Genomic DNA, 15,850 nt, shown 5'->3' with positions numbered 1-15,850 from the left:
GATTACTTGGGTGAATCTGTCTCGCACCTGAATTAAGTGAGAAAATCACAGCTAGGGCAATAATCTGCAAGTGCAAGTGAGCATCTATTACAACTTTTTGAGAAGGTTTCTATTGTTTAGTACCATAAAATAATAATAAATAATAAGTAAAGCTGCTCAAAACCTAGATGGAGCTTTATCTGGAACCCTGCTAGATTTCATATTCCAAACAACTGGATGTTGCCTTTTCTTTATGTGTATCCAGGCTAGACAGTGCAATACCTTTCCTGTCGATGTGACTCTCAATTTGAGGTGGATTCTTTATGCAGACCATGGAGATGCTATTCTAGTTGCAGACCCCGCTCTCTGTCACCTCTGCAGATAATGGTGAGTAGATGAACAGAGAGCTGGAGGAGGACCCCCTATGCCCACTCACAGCCCTTAGCCCCACTCTGACATGAGAAATAGTGCCCAGGCCTGACAGCATCTCGGAGACATATTGTAGTTTATTTTGTCGCCCGGGCATGCCATCTGTGCCATTCCAATAGAGGGTGTGTGTTCAGGCTGCTGCAAGAGAGAGGGCGCGAGGCTCTGGGTCCCTCAGTAGCTCTGCAGCCACGGCAGGTCATTAGTCAAATTGCCTAATGAGAGAGAATACAAATGGCCCCCTACCCTGACAGGAGGAATTTTGGAGGTGTCAGAGCTCCTGACCCGTGCTATGAGAACAGATGATAGCGAGTTGCTATTTTCAGATTCTTTTAATGACTATGGCTCTATGAAACCCATTCTTTTTCTTTTATCTTTTTCCCGCTTTTTCAAACCCTCTAGACAGATGAGTGAAAAAAAAAAGAAAAACTTTTCAATATATTAAAAATCTCACTTGCAAAAGTGGAAGTGTAACTTTTGAATTATTTAAATGTTTACTGGGGAGTCAATTAACATTCCAAAAAGCGAATAACATCGATACTAAAATAGATCATCCACAGAAAAGATGTTGAGCGTTTCTGATAATCTATTTTTATTTGTTTCTGCCAGTTGCGTGCAACTCGCTTCCCCTGTCTCACTCTAGTGTACGCAAGCTTCTGCTGCAATTCTCCTGACAGAAACGGGAGTTATTTTACACTAAAATATTCATTATACCTCATCCAAATGTTCAAAATGTAAACAAATTTAAATGATTCTTAATGCTAAGAGTAGCATGAATGACATCCAGGGGATAAAAGCGCTCAGAGTCATAGTCTTGGCAAAACACTTTGGTTTATGGAGAGAAATAGTGAAGCAAAAAAAGAAGAGAAGAACAGGGTGAGTGAAAAGAAGTTGGATCATTTTACACAAGCTTGCTGTTTGCTCCCAGTGAATATTAATTTACAATAAATTTACAATTAGTCTTTTACTATTTAGGCTAGAAAAGGTGTTGTATGATCTGAGGATATACTAAGTTACTGTAACAATACTTGGAAAATTTTTATATGTACTATATGTATTAAATGTACTTTAATCTACAGCTGGATGGGCTTGAAAGTCAAATTCTAACTACCAAGATTATAGTTAGGTAGTCCTGAGCATTTATGTTTTTATTGGCAGATGCAACAATGAGAACATATTCTGTAAAAAACAAAAAAGTATATAATACACAGATATTAAAATTCCACTTTTTTGTTACCAGAGGGATGCAAAATGGCAAGCTTATGTAGAATGACCCACTTACTTTTCCATCTGTGACAAGCAGTCCTTGAAATCTGGTTGTGGGTAAGGAGCCAGGCGGCAGTCCCAGTTGGGCGCTGGTCCATCAGTCTTCCAGAAAGTGGGCAGAGCCAGCAACACCTACAGTGAGTTGGCCACAAACACCACTGCATAACACCAAATACTCTGAGGAGGTGTGTACATGCGCGATAACTTAAAAACGCCTATATGTAAGTTAGATGGTATCAAGTCTATATGTAGAATAGGCCATTTAGCATAATTATAAAGCCTGTTATAGTTGTTTTTCCAAACACTGGAGAACTGCAGAAATACTGGGAGAGCCCTTTCTGCTGGCTGGCTATTGAGCGCTCTCATGAAATTAAATGGACAATCAGACTTTAATCAGCAGCACAGTGTCTTTGAAGACATTGCCATGGCACTGGCATTGATCCCCAGCTGTGGCTGCTGGTAAATGTGCAGCAGAATGTGTGTATAAATGGGGTACGCCTCTCTGGACAAGTGTAAAAGCTGGCAGAGGGCTGACAGTAAATTGCATGTGCCGGATGGGACACAGCAGAAGGCACAATTACACAAATCCCCTCTTAATTAGCGGTTCTGTGGGCAAACTAACCCGTAATGATGCGAGGGATGTGGCGAGCCCCAGAAATCCTAACAAGAAACACTCACCAGCACAGGAGACTGGGTCATATGGCCCCGGTTCCCCTGAAGTAGGGACTGACGCGTGATCTGTTTTGATCAGTGCAGCTGTAGGAGATGATTCCCATGTTGCCCTGCTCCCCACAACCCCTAGCCCTCGCTGAGCTACTTGCCCTCTGGACTGTGGGTAAAGCAGCAGGCCCTGTGTGGTTGTGGGTGGCATTATTAAGTTCTCCATGCTCACAGTACCAGGCAATGTAAAGTGGCATCTCACACGGTGAGTAATGAACTGTGCCAGAGCGGAAGCAGGAGGGATGACAGCCAAAGAGGCCTCCTTGGCAGCCACTAACCTGGGCATCCACCAATTTATCATCCCCTAGAACCAATCCACCAATGCTGCGCTGCCATTTGTCATTAATTATGCTAATAAGGACACCATTACTCTCCTGATGAAACAGGCAACTGTTATTAGTATGATGCTCTTCCAGTTTCATACATTTGCTTATTAGTTTTATTGTGTGTGGATTAGTGTACTTTGAAAACAAATATTTTCCACTGCTTAAATAAAACTGCCAGTGTATTTTTACCCACCACAGAGGAGTCCAGGACTTTGCTGTACACGCTAATTGACTATTATGAAATGACAAAGCAACAACTTCCTAATCACACACTACTCCTTGCACTCTAACATAAAAACGGCCCCATATATGTAAAGACGCTGATGGGTTTGAACTTTTTCACAGCAGACTTTATGGCTCTAAGCAAACCAGTCTGAGCAGAACTATTTAATATAGCTTCTGGGAGCCCCAGATGCCCTTTTCCAGAACGACTTCATTCCCAGAATCTCATTGTGCTTTCTAAATCACACCACAGTATGTATTAGAAGATCATTAATTACAAACTTAACAAGTCAGCAGAGCCATTAAAAGATCTTTAAGGCATATTTGACCATAAATCTCCTTAAACTATATTTAATGACTGGATTTTTGTGAAATATTTTTTATCAAGTTCTAATTAGATGTGTGATAACAAACCCTGCTGTACATGGGGCAAATGAGGGAGCCGTGACAGGCCCATCCATTGAGGCTGTCCACGTCTGGACACTGAAACTAATGGAGCACTGCTTCTATCTCAGGGATGGATAGAAAGCAATGAGGGATGAGACTCCAGAGTCCAGTCTGGCCTGCAAATGCAAAGCCTTGTAAAGTCTCTTATTTGACTGGAATAAAGGTCCTAAAATGCCCGAGGGCCTCGAGGCTCCAGTCAAAAATTCCATTAGGATTTATACAGGATTGATCCTCAAATACTTAATGGCACAATCACAGTGGGATTGATCATGTTTTGCTACCAAACCCTGTATAGTCACACATTTTTTACACATCAACAGAATAAATTCCAACAGGATTTTCTTGAAAGGGTGTCTTACCTGTTAGAACCAAAAAGTGCTTTTTGACAGAGGAGATATACACAGACTATACTAAATAAAACACTGTGTATTTCTGCACAGTAGACTTTGGTCACCACTGAATGAATCGGTTTCAGATGTGTATCAGCAAATACACACTAGCAATTTCCAGAATCACAAAAATAAAAACTGTAGCAAAAGCAAGAAATACTTTTCCATGATGTAAACTAACAAACTATTTTCTCAAGAAGGAAACAAACTTACAATCAGAAAAAGTACTCTTAGAAGTGCATTTCTTTTTGCAGATTCAGAGAAAATGAAACCGTAGAGAGAGTTACATACATGCTCTGTCCAGACCTAAGCACAATTACTGCATGGTTGTTGTTTTTTTTCTATTTCTGTCTGTATTTCACTTACTGACACTAACAATAATTCCCCTAACTCTTTCCCATAACTACTTTGTTTTGTTTTGTGTTTTTTTCATGATTGCATTTAACATAGAGCTTTTGTGTTTTCATTCAGTTCTGCGGTATTCACCCCATAACACTGAAATTATGCTGCAAATAGCTCAAATAGTTACAACTTAAACCTGAATCAAGGCAAATTTAAACACAGTGTAATTTACAAGCCGTCAAATTATAAGATAGAATTCAGCACACCTTTATATCATTAGTTGCTGGGAGAAGTAAACAGTTTTAGGACGTGTGTGTGTGTGTGTGTGTGTGTGTGTGCATTAGGTATAAATACTATTCTTGTGCTGAACCTCTCTCTCGCTCTCTGTTTCGCTCTCTTTTGCTGACCAGGGGAATTTAGAAGCAAAACGCTGGTTTTAAGAGCGTTCCTTTCATGTCTTGATGTAAGCTTTGGCATTACTTCAGACATCAAGATCGGTTTCATAGAAATCCCATTCCATCTAAAGTAAAAGCTTGGCAGTAAATCTGCCCATACCTCCCCCATAACACTTCCATAAATGATTCATTCAGCTCAGTTTAGCTGATGCAAAACAGAATGTTAGTGAGTTGTGGATGGAGCCTGAGCTGCAAGTGTAGGACCAACCCTGCTGCTTAGCAATTTCATCAATCTCTGGGAGAGAAAGAGAAGAGAAAAGAGAAAGAGGAGAACAGCCTACACTAATAATAACTTTTGTGTCACTATCCAGAGGTCGTGTTTTTTAATCCCTCAGCCTAAAGAATTGTGTTATTCTAAAATATAACCCCAGCGGTGCAGAAGCAGTTGAGATCCATCACGGTTTGAGATAAGAGCCGGCTGATCTCCTCCCTCTGTACAGCCTCGCCCAGAACTACACAGGGAGATAAGATGGAACTTTTGTTTGAAACCTGATGAGAACCCTCTTAATGAAAGTGCTGCGCCAAAAATAATCTTTTTTCTCCATGTTAGTCAATCAAGAAATGGTGTAGTTGGGGGAAAAAAGAGGAGAAAGAAAGTAATTTTGCATAATCAGTGAGCACCATCTGGAACAATTAACCAAATTCCACAGAACTCAGAGGATCAGTCATATTGGCTTATTAAAGATCCAGAATTATACAAGTAATAAATCCTTGGAAAAACGAAGCGTACCCCTGCCTGTCACGACTATTTTAACTTCAAATACAGTGGAATACTTGATAAGGCTGAAAAGAGGAGATTAATATATGCAAATTATGTCGAGCATTTAAAAGCCCCCCAACAACTGTCTCGTTTTTTTTTTTTTTTTCTGTCTCTTATTACAGGGCTTTATGTTTTATTCATACACCAACTCACCTGTCATTTCATAAGCTATAATATTATGAGGGTATTATTAAACAGCATAAAGTGGAGCTTTAATTGGAAAGCTCCATTGCATTTTCCAATTATTTGCAGCAAATTAAAAGCAGATGCACATAGTTTAATAAGAATTCTAATATTGTTTCCTGAAAATCAAAAATCACTGTCATTCTGCCAAGATATTTTGCAAACCCAAGTTAATTTTGAGCCTCCTATTTTTTTCCTCCTCCTCTGAAGGATGAACTGTCTGGTGTCTGTTAATTGAAGTTCCTCTAATGGATAGGGAAATAATTGCTCTCCATATTACGTTAGATCAGGGCCAATGTCAGGATTTATTTTTGATTAATGCGATAGATATGTAAATGTATTACTTTTTATTACGTTTACCTTTTTATCAGGTGGACGTCTGCTGAACACTATATGTTCTTCTGTAGGTAATGAAGAGAGACTGAAATGCAACAGACCGAATGTCACATAGGTTTATTTTAGACTTTTGGACTTTTTTTCCAGCCATGCTAAATTTATTTTTACCAAACTTGCTTTTTAGACACATTTCATAAGTGCAAGCTTAATTACCTTTAAAATATCCTGTTTTTCTGTCAATGTATGAATAACAAATCTAATTGGCAAAGGGACTTGGCATGGATCAAAGCAATGCTGGTAAAGAAAAGCAAAAGGTTGGAGCTGCTATGAAAACTTGATAACTTTTCAAATGAGCCTGAACTGTCAAGTCAAAGAGGGCTGCAAAATAAATGTGAATTAGTTTTTAATATTCTGGTAATAAATGTCAAAGCGCCTGCACATCACATCTGTACATGATGTGACTGCAGATGACAGATTTCCCAGACATGTTACCTCTCCTCCCCTCAACTTGCTCTTTTTTTTGTGTTGGGGTTTTTGTTTTGTTGGGAAGTGACGGAGGGTTTAATCAAGAAAGCAGGCAATTCATCAATCCTAAAGAAGGCGCCTGTACAACCCTGACAGAGCGCACATGGTTTTAGACCAACTCGAACCTGGCCAGCTGTCAGCCCACACACACACACACACACACACACACACACACACACACACGCACACCCAGGCACCCATACACACACACACACACCAGAGCTACCACCACGCTAACAATTAACACAAATAGGCTGTCGGCAACGACCTCACACTTGGTCTGCAGGCTATCACATTGTTAATGAAGGGAAGTTGCGTTCTCTCACATTCACAGTGTGATGCTGCAAGGCTGACGAGGACACAGTCTCAAGCAATAAGCCAAGAAACATCTCAGGCTAACTACATTATCCTCTGTTCTCTAAAATCTCCCCAACTCATGAAGGGACACATAAAAGGGGGAGGAAGAACGAGGGAGTCTGCGCACCTGCAAAGGACAGTTTTCTGGGGATAAATGATGACTGCTGGCAGCGCACTGTACAGTATGTGCATGTTCTTCACTGTCACTCAAAGCCCGTCCCAGTGGAGGAATCGCACACCAAATGCCACAAACCATTCAGCTGTGTGTTAATGTCTGCTCCTTCAGGGCCGCACTTTGCACACTTGTCTCAACTAACTTCTAATATGACTGTCATACCAACACAATGATGTATTAATCTTTTTTTTTTTTTTGGTCAATTTTGGACTGTTCTTCTTGCTGTCTTTCTTTGGACGGTGTTGGACTTGGATTCAGAGATTTTAAAGTTCAAATTAATTTATGTGTTCTATAAAGTTCTATATCAATCTGCACATTTCTGCAGTTGTTTTAATACTAGACTTGTCTTACAGAGACTGGGTGTAATACGGCCATAGCCTGGGTGTGCCTCTGCTGGAGCAGCAGTAGGAATCCTCACCACATGGTGTCTCTCTCCAGCTGGATAAAAACCTGCCTGCCTCATTCGCCTCGTGTGGATCACACGCTCTTTAAGGCTAGAGCGTCTCAGCCGGCTCTGACTCTGTGGCTCTGAGGCTGTCATGGCTAAGCTCTGCTTTCTAACGAATTAGCCTTTCTTCTGTTTTAGTCACAGGGCATTGTACTGTAGTTGAGTTTCTCCTTGACAAAGAGAAGGGAATTCGTCCAGTGCATGCACGGTACATATGTAAGTATGGCATGTGATGGATCATCTTTGACAGCTGTTAAATGTTCTCTTGAGTGTAATGCGGAGCTCCTCTGGGAAGTCACGTTCGCTCAGATAAGCAAAAGCTCAGTACAGTAGGATCAGTACATCAGTGAGGAGATCTAGACAAAGAGCGTTTGTAGATCAAGTACCAGAGAAGCTTCTTTTATGTACAGGTGGAGACAAAACTGTTTGCACAGACATGCAGCGCAACATAGGAAGCATACGTACTAAACTTTTTCTCCAAAATCACGGCTTATTCTTAAAGTAAGATCTGCAGTTTAACAATCTAATGTATGTTGGTTAAACCACTAAATTCCTCTTATTGTTTATAGAAGCTGTCAGAAATAGCACTGACTTATGTATATTTAAAGTGCGAGACCTTTTACCTGTTGTGGTGTAGCTCCCACTGTTCTGGTTCTCATAATGCGGCCTGATCGTGGTCTTCCTGCCAGCAGGAAAAAAAAAAAAAAAAAGGCAACATGTTCACTCAACTGATCCATACTCTCTTATTGACAATCATGTTAAAAACACCCAAAATGCATGGAAACTTTGTATTTGACAAGAACACTTGTCCAAGAGACATTCCTGAGACATTAAAATATAATGCGAGAGAATTTATTTAGCATTAAAGCATTCCCCCTTTACACAAAGGATTTTTTTCTGATCTGTCTAAAGGCAAAAAAGAGCCCTGAAATAACAGGCTGAATCTGAAGAGGAGAAATATGGTAAAAGTTAAACTGTGCCTCAGCTGCCCAGGGGCTCGAACAGACCTTTAACAGGGGGTTTGGAGCAGGATCTTGTTAATTCTGGAGGAACTGAGAGATTCCATTATTCAAGGGAAGTCTGTTTTTTTTTTTTTTTCACCGTTTCATGGCCTTGTATTACAGAAAACAGCACAGAATGCACTTTGTGGGCAGTTGAAGTTAACAAACCATATAAGATTGAAATCCTCATCAATCAAGCTATCATGAATTACACCCTGTGACTCACCCCTATGGATCGATAAATCCACAGCAAGCAGGAAAAAAAAATTCACAGCTTCAAGAGAGCTGCATAACATGACATGCTCTGAAGGGAAAATGAGCTCTGGGATGGCATTATAAAACAAATGATCTTATAATGATAATGCAAAGCAGTTGGCGATATCATTTAAAAAGTGAATTGCTTTGATTAGAGGACAAGCAGGCATACAGTAAGAGTCTGTTGTTAAAGAAAAAGAACAAGGCCGACAAGCAGGACAGAGGAAGCAGGAAAACAGTGCTGAATTACAACAAAGACGAGACAGATTTTTGAAGTGAGCAGGTGTGAAGTTGAAAATAATGAAGTGTGTATCATGTTCTTTATTTGGTCTGTTTATGGATAACATAATCAATCTTCGCTTGCAGGGGGAGTAAAATCCAAATTTTTAAAATTTAAGACAGATCATATATTCAGAAAGTGCTGCACGTGAGTTGTGGCTTTCAAAGCCTTATCTCTTCGGATGAGATAAATAAATGCAATAATTTCCATCAAGAGCAATAAAACAAGACTTCTGACAGGCTGTGGTATTTATGAGCTGAAGCCTGCAACTCAGATTTATTTGCAGTGAAAGGGTCGACTTTTCTCCTCCTCATTTACATCAGCATTTGGCCATGTTAAATCCAGGCCAATGGTGAATTTTTAAAAGGTTGGCATCAATCTTGCGGGAAGGATTGCCATATTCAACGCAGACTTCTTTTACCTTGCAAAGGTTGATTCCACTGCTGAGGAAGAAAGGTACACATCTTTCAAAGCACAGAGACATCCCATGGACTGATAACGTGGAGGGAAATGGTTTAAATGTCTGTTAAGGCGTCTGTGTTTGTGTTGTAATATTAGTGCTCAGAAGAAACAAAGAAAACAGAGACACAAAGGTATAAAAGGTATTGAGTTTATCTATGTATGTATCTGGAAGAGTGAAAGTGGTACTTAAAACCCCAAAGACTCGGTATGAAACCAGGGAAATATGCTCGAGAAATGCTTTTGCACTGGCAACCTCCAGGGTTGTTTTTCCCCCATCTGTTTCAAACACAAAACTGTCTCAATCCAAACTGGAGATTTCTAAATACAATTTCAGCTGCATTGGTGAGGGTAACATATGGCAAATCAATTAGACAACTAATTCTTAAAACAAAAACATGGCAAGTGCATTTGCTAATCAACAGCAGTGTTGGGGCTCATATTATGTCGGCCACTGGAGTTTTGACAACAATTAATCCTCATTTCAGGCAAGGAGAGCCATATTGACACATATTCCTAATTTGAATATTCAATTATAGTGTAGTTCCTCATCAAATTATAGTAAAACTGGGAACACGGCCTGAAAGATTTACGTAATTACAACGCAGATCAAGAGTCTTGTGTTCCCTTGAAATCTGCTGGAGTTAAAATCATATTAGCGCTGTAAAGCGAACCACTACACTAAGGATTACTTGACAACATGAATTACAGTTCAACAGATTTTTTTCTTTTTTTTTGGTATGGTATTCTTTAGGTTGCTCCATGTGGAATAAGAAAAAGAGTTGTCTGCACAAAAAAAAGAGAAGGAGAAGAGAAAGTGGGAGAGACAGTAGGGACAGACAAGTGGTAGTCAGTGGAGAGGTAAGATGAGGATGAGAGTAATATCACTGAAGAGCCAGAGCTGCGATACAGAGAGCTGGAAGCTCTTGTTTTGACACACATCCAGCCTTTCCCGTGACAACATCTCCACACCTTCCTCTATGTGCCGACAGTGCTGCTTTGTGGGAGCTGCTTTCTCACCCATCATTATCCTCCTTTAAGTTTGGTGTCAGGTGTTGAAAAGAGGATCTCTCTGAATTTGGTGGCAAATCACCGAACAGTCTGAGCCCATCAGATCTTAGCTGATCATTCGATCATTCCTGGCACCGCTCCGCATCCCTGTGCTTGATTTCCGCTACTTTTTGCAACTTTTCTGAACACAACAAAGTAATGAGTGAGATTGAGCTGGGAATGATTGTTCTTCACTTCTTCAGATGGGAGATCTGTCAGGCGTCACGTTGACAGTCACAGTGTCTCTTTCTCTCACGAGTCGTGTGCAGTGGGAAGTCTTGGTTAACCAGCGTGCAATGAAAGCTGATACAATACTCCTGCAGTGCTGCAGCAATGTGTGCTGTGTCACAGGTAGAAGACAGAGCAATCCAAAGCGTATTGATATGCATGCCAATTCTGACACTGATGACTCTCTAGACTTCACGTGTTAAAGAAAAAGCCAAGTACGCAATGAAAAAAAAAAAAAGATACTTGGCCTTGACATTTTTATCGCTGTACAGTTTGATTTAAAAAGTGTCCCTGTGTACAATAGCCTATTATTCTAAGAGAAATGTCAAAAACCTTGATTCTGAGTGAAGCGAAAGAAATTGCAATATTAGGACGAGGCTAATTTATGCTAGCAGTCACTGTAGAGGTCAGATATCAGCCTCAGCAATGACAGTTTTATCAGGAGAACAAATGGCAGCGTTGGCCGGGAGAAGGAAGGAGGGGGATACTTTACTGGACACATTAAAAGGCTGACCGGATGGTGCAGGTTTTTCACATTATAAAGTCAGGGAGGGGCTGATACGGTCTGTCTTGACAGATAACAAGCCAAAGTGGTTGACATCAAGCTGCAGCTATGAATCAAAACAGAACACTGTCGCTGGTTGAAATGCTTTAAGACAAACTTGATAAAGAGACATTAAACACACAAGGTTCAAATGCATTTGCATGGCAGACGGTCAACAGGCCCCCTACCCTTACAGTTTTAGTGGCAAAGTATGGTGCAACAGTCTCTGCCAAGAAGAAATAACTACTTTAGGTTTAGTGTTAATTTACTAATTTACTAATTTCTAAAGATTCCTTTTTACAGGGTTTCTGCAGGGTTCACCAAGTCAAATTTAACTTGCAATTTCATACCAGATTCAGGTCTGATGGTGCTGACTGAAACTCCAAATCACAAAACAATGATTGACAGCCACCTTTAGTTTGTAAGCGTGTAGCTTCTCCTGACAGACAACAATCGGTACAAATACATTTAAAACTAACATTATCGCATACGGCAGGCAAGAGAAGGTATTTAAGACTTTTGTGAATTACATTTCAAACTCCTATTTACCTTCTAAGGCCTGTTTTGAGGAAACTGCGTTCAAAGCTTTTTAAAACTTTTCAAAACCTGCATACACCCTGTTTTTAGCTGACAAAACACCACAAAAACAATTCAAATACAGCACCTTAGCCTTGATGCAATAACTGTGTGCATCCCATAATGATGCAACACCCTGCAGTTACTGTGTACTGCAGCTCTGCACTGCTGAAAAACCTGATTTGCAGTTTACGTTTGTACACAACTCTAACAAGCTCCCGCTGCCTGAGGCAACGTAACATTTGAGAGGGATCACTGAAGCTTTCAAAATTATAAGGGTCATTAAAAATTTACACATTATTGACTGTATTTAAAACATCTTTTCCACTGACTGTAAAGAGCACTTAAATTTAAGAGGTGCTATTCTCCAAAGGCCATAAAGTTGTTATAGATAGCCCGAAGGAGGCATGGAGGAGAGAATTTTCTCTTGCTGAATATGAATAAAGTATAGTGGGGTGATACTACACAGACAGTTACACTGTGGTACTGTACCTACTTAAGAAATCAGTGAGCTTGAGGAGCTGTGTCTAAATCACTGTGTCAAAACATCTAATCTGTGAGTTTAAAATAACTACAGAAATGTTTACAGCTGTCTAAAGTGCATGTAACTACACAAAAAAGGATGCCAGATAAACAGTCGAAAAACTGCAACTGTCTAAATTGCCCACATTCCGTCCTTATGTGTCAGAGCATTATGGATGGAAATTCTCTGAAAGGAAGACTCTCTGACTGAGGAATGAATTTTAATGTTAATACAAAAACAGCAGCCTGTGATCTCAGCAGGCATCAGGGGGGGGTGTGAGTCGCTTCGAGGTGCAATTTATTCCAACCTCTGAGCCTCACCAACTTGAAAGTGGGCTTCAAAAGAGCCGAGGATTACCGGTAAGAGTTGCGAAGGCGCCCACGTTGGGCCTTAGCTCTCACCATCACTCCAGCACATAAAAGATTATTGACCACTGACTTCCGAAATATGGATGATTCGCAAACCAGTGTCCATTTCACTGTTCTTGTCCCACTGCGTGGCCGTGAGAACAGAAGCTCTGTTTAGAACACGCCTGCTGGCATCCACCGCTCTGGCCTGTTGTGGCTTTTAAGTGGCTTTTACTCAGCCCAGCACAGGATGGCAGAGCATAGTACTTCAGGCTGGCAAAGTCATCAGCGCCCCGCGCCAAGCTTCCCTCTCCACAGCACCGCCACGCCGAAGGAGTCTCAATTGTTTATTTACAATTTGCTGTGGAAATCCCCAAGTTCTTCATTGTGATAAATAATTGAACTGTTTGATCTGGACACAGTACAAAGGGTTGCTCCATTCACTCTGAGGCCTGAGGCAGAGGAAGCCTGAGCAGCATGAGAAGAGGAGGGGACACACACACTCCAGAATGGCGGAGATCTTGGAGCTCTCCTCCCTTCCTCCGCAGCTGTCGCTCCCTCTCCGGGCTACATCTCCTCCTCTTTGTCTGCACAGAACAACACTCCTGTCAACACAGTCAGAGGAGCGACCTGCCTCTGCCTCCTGGGACACACCACAAATAGCAGGAGTTTAGCCCTCATTGAACTTGTGTTCTTGTTCAGGGGATCCTGTCTAGTTAGCCTGTCTCTCCGGTTCACCCTCGCTACCTCGTTGTCCAGCCACAACCTTTACGGCAGATTGCCCGGGAGTGATCAATTGCTTGTGTCTTCATTGTCGTACATATGGTACGGAAGCGTAACAACAGCTTGAGAGTACACTGAGCGTGAAATAAAAAGGAAAGTAAGGAAGGAAACTGAAATTCAAGAAGTGCTGCTGAATACTGCACTGAAACATTACCTTTCTGTGTTGGACGGGGCATTAGCGTTGGCTGTGATGGACGTTTCCCGGGACGACTGATCCTGAGGAACATCTCCCATTCGATACCATATTCCCATATTGTTAATCTCACTGTGAAAAAAACGAAGAGACATACAAAGTTTTATAGACATATATGTTTTATAGATTTAAACTGTTTTTAAAGAGCTAGGTCAGTGATCCTCCCTCACAAATTAGAAAGTTTTGTAATGTACATAACATCATAAGGTGTGGTGACTGACTGCATTCATTTCCGGTGCCCTATACTCACCCTATACAGGTGTAGTTAACAAGATGGTATTTGGACTTCGCAATCATCTGGATGTCATATACAGCTGTCTCAGCAGCCGCACGAGGGCTGATTTTCACACACAGAGCCTCCTCTTCCTCATGGCAGTTTCCTCTGATGAGTCAGGTACACAGGAGGGTGTCAGACAGGAATATGTGGTCACATATTCAGTCTTTTCTACTTTGAGTTTCAGGCTGAAAAAATAATCTATATACATTTTGAACTTCCAGGAGAAATATATATTCATAAATCCCACTTATACTTTTGTCATGAGGCAGCTCTGCTGCCTCTGGGTTTTTTCTGTTGTTTTTGTCCATTCTCTCTTTCTCTTGGTGTGTTTGGGGCTGTATGTGTGTGTGTGTGCCCTAGGTGTGGGTGTGTTTCAGGTGTTGGATTCCGGGGCGGCTCCTCCCTACTCCCACCTCTCAGCTCAGGCTGACTGCGCGCACCTGTGCACAATCTGGGCATGATCAGTCTACTCCACAGTATATGAGGCTCGGCGTTCTTGTCCACCCTCGCCAGATCATTCCGTCATCATCTGTGACGCTCCCGATCTTTGTTCTCCTGCCTCCGTCCCGCCACTTCAGACCCTGCCACGCCGGAATCCCTCCTCTTTCCTTTGCTTTATTTTGCCCTTTTGTCAATAAACCCTCTGAACACTCCCTCTCTGTCTGCTCTTGGGTCCTGGCCTGTAACTTAGACTCTGCACAACAGAATGATCTGGCCATAAACATGGACATGGAGAAGCTCCCCGAGGCGGTTTCCAGCCAGGGAATCATCATTGGCCGCCATCATCCAATCCTGCAGGACATCATGGATCAACAGCAGACTCTCGGACAGCAAGTGGCCCAAATCGGCCGCTTCGTGGAGTCTCTGTCCCAGCATCAGCCACCACTCAACAACCCGACTTGTCCTCGGTGCCGCCGGAGTATCATGACCTCGGAGAAGTCTTCAGTAAAAGTAAGGCTCTTTCCCTTCCACCTCACCGACCATACGACTGTCCTATAGAGCTGCTACCTGGTTCCTCACTCCCCTCAGGCCGACTTTACCACATGTCCAAGCCAGAGAGGGGGGCGATGGAGACATACATACAAGACTCACTCAAAGCTGGGATCATTCGCCCTTCCACCTCTCCCAGCCTTCCCAGTGGAAGACAGCCTTCAACACCCTTCTCGGCCATTTTGAATACTTGGTCATGCCTTTCGGTCTAACTAACGCACCTGCTGTTTTCCAGGCTTTTGTCAACGATATGTTACGGGATTTTCTGAACCGTTTTGTTTTTGTATATGTGGATGATATTCTCATATTTTCCCAGGATCCCCATCAGCATCGCAAGCATGTCCACCTGGTCCTCCAGAGGCTGTTGGAGAATCAGCTTTATGTCAAGGCAGAGAAATGCGAGTTCCACACCGACACCATCACCTTCCTGGGTTTCATCATAAAAAGAGGCCAGGTGCAAGCCGACCCAGGCAAGGTGCAGGCCGTGTCGGAGTGGCCCACTCCATCCAATAGGAAACAGCTACAGAGGTTTCTAGGGTTTGCCAACTTTTACAGACGTTTCATTCGCAACTATAGCACTGTTGCAGCTCCATTGACAGGTCTTACCTCTACCTCCATTTCATTCCAGTGGACGCCTGAGGCGGAGTGGGCTTTCATCAAGCTCAAGAGACGGTTCACCTCCGCTCCTATCTTAACCCAACCTGATCCGGCTAGACAGTTCATTGTTGAGGTGGACGCCTCTGATGTGGGGGTAGGGGCCGTCCTCTCTCAACGCTCCCCCACAGACCAAAAACTCCATCCATGTGCCTATTTCTCCCGCCGTCTCTCCCCAGCAGAGCGCAACTATGATGTTGGCAACAGAGAACTCCTGGCAGTGAAGTTGGCTTTGGAGGAGTGGCGTCACTGATTGGAGGGGGCAGAGCTGCCTTTTGTGGTGTGGACAAACCACAAGAACTTGGCGTACCTACAGTCGGCCAAGAGATTAAAT

At 42.2% G+C, this 15,850-nt stretch overlaps 1 protein-coding gene across 1 annotated transcript in view; it reads right to left on the bottom strand.

The window, feature by feature from the left end:
• Positions 1-15,850, bottom strand: part of mvb12bb (multivesicular body subunit 12Bb) — a 35,957-nt gene that overhangs the window by 7,806 nt on the left and 12,301 nt on the right. The window contains 4 exon segments of the mRNA XM_041041456.1: positions 7,980-8,038; positions 13,557-13,667; positions 13,846-13,949; positions 13,952-13,977. Of these exon segments, the coding sequence (XP_040897390.1) occupies positions 7,980-8,038; positions 13,557-13,667; positions 13,846-13,949; positions 13,952-13,977 (300 nt within the window).

This window comes from Toxotes jaculatrix, chromosome 7 (genome assembly GCF_017976425.1).
Source record: "Toxotes jaculatrix isolate fToxJac2 chromosome 7, fToxJac2.pri, whole genome shotgun sequence".
NCBI lineage: Eukaryota > Metazoa > Chordata > Actinopteri > Toxotidae > Toxotes > Toxotes jaculatrix.
Note: the sequence above shows the minus strand (reverse complement) of the source record. Positions and strands in the feature narration are given on the sequence as shown.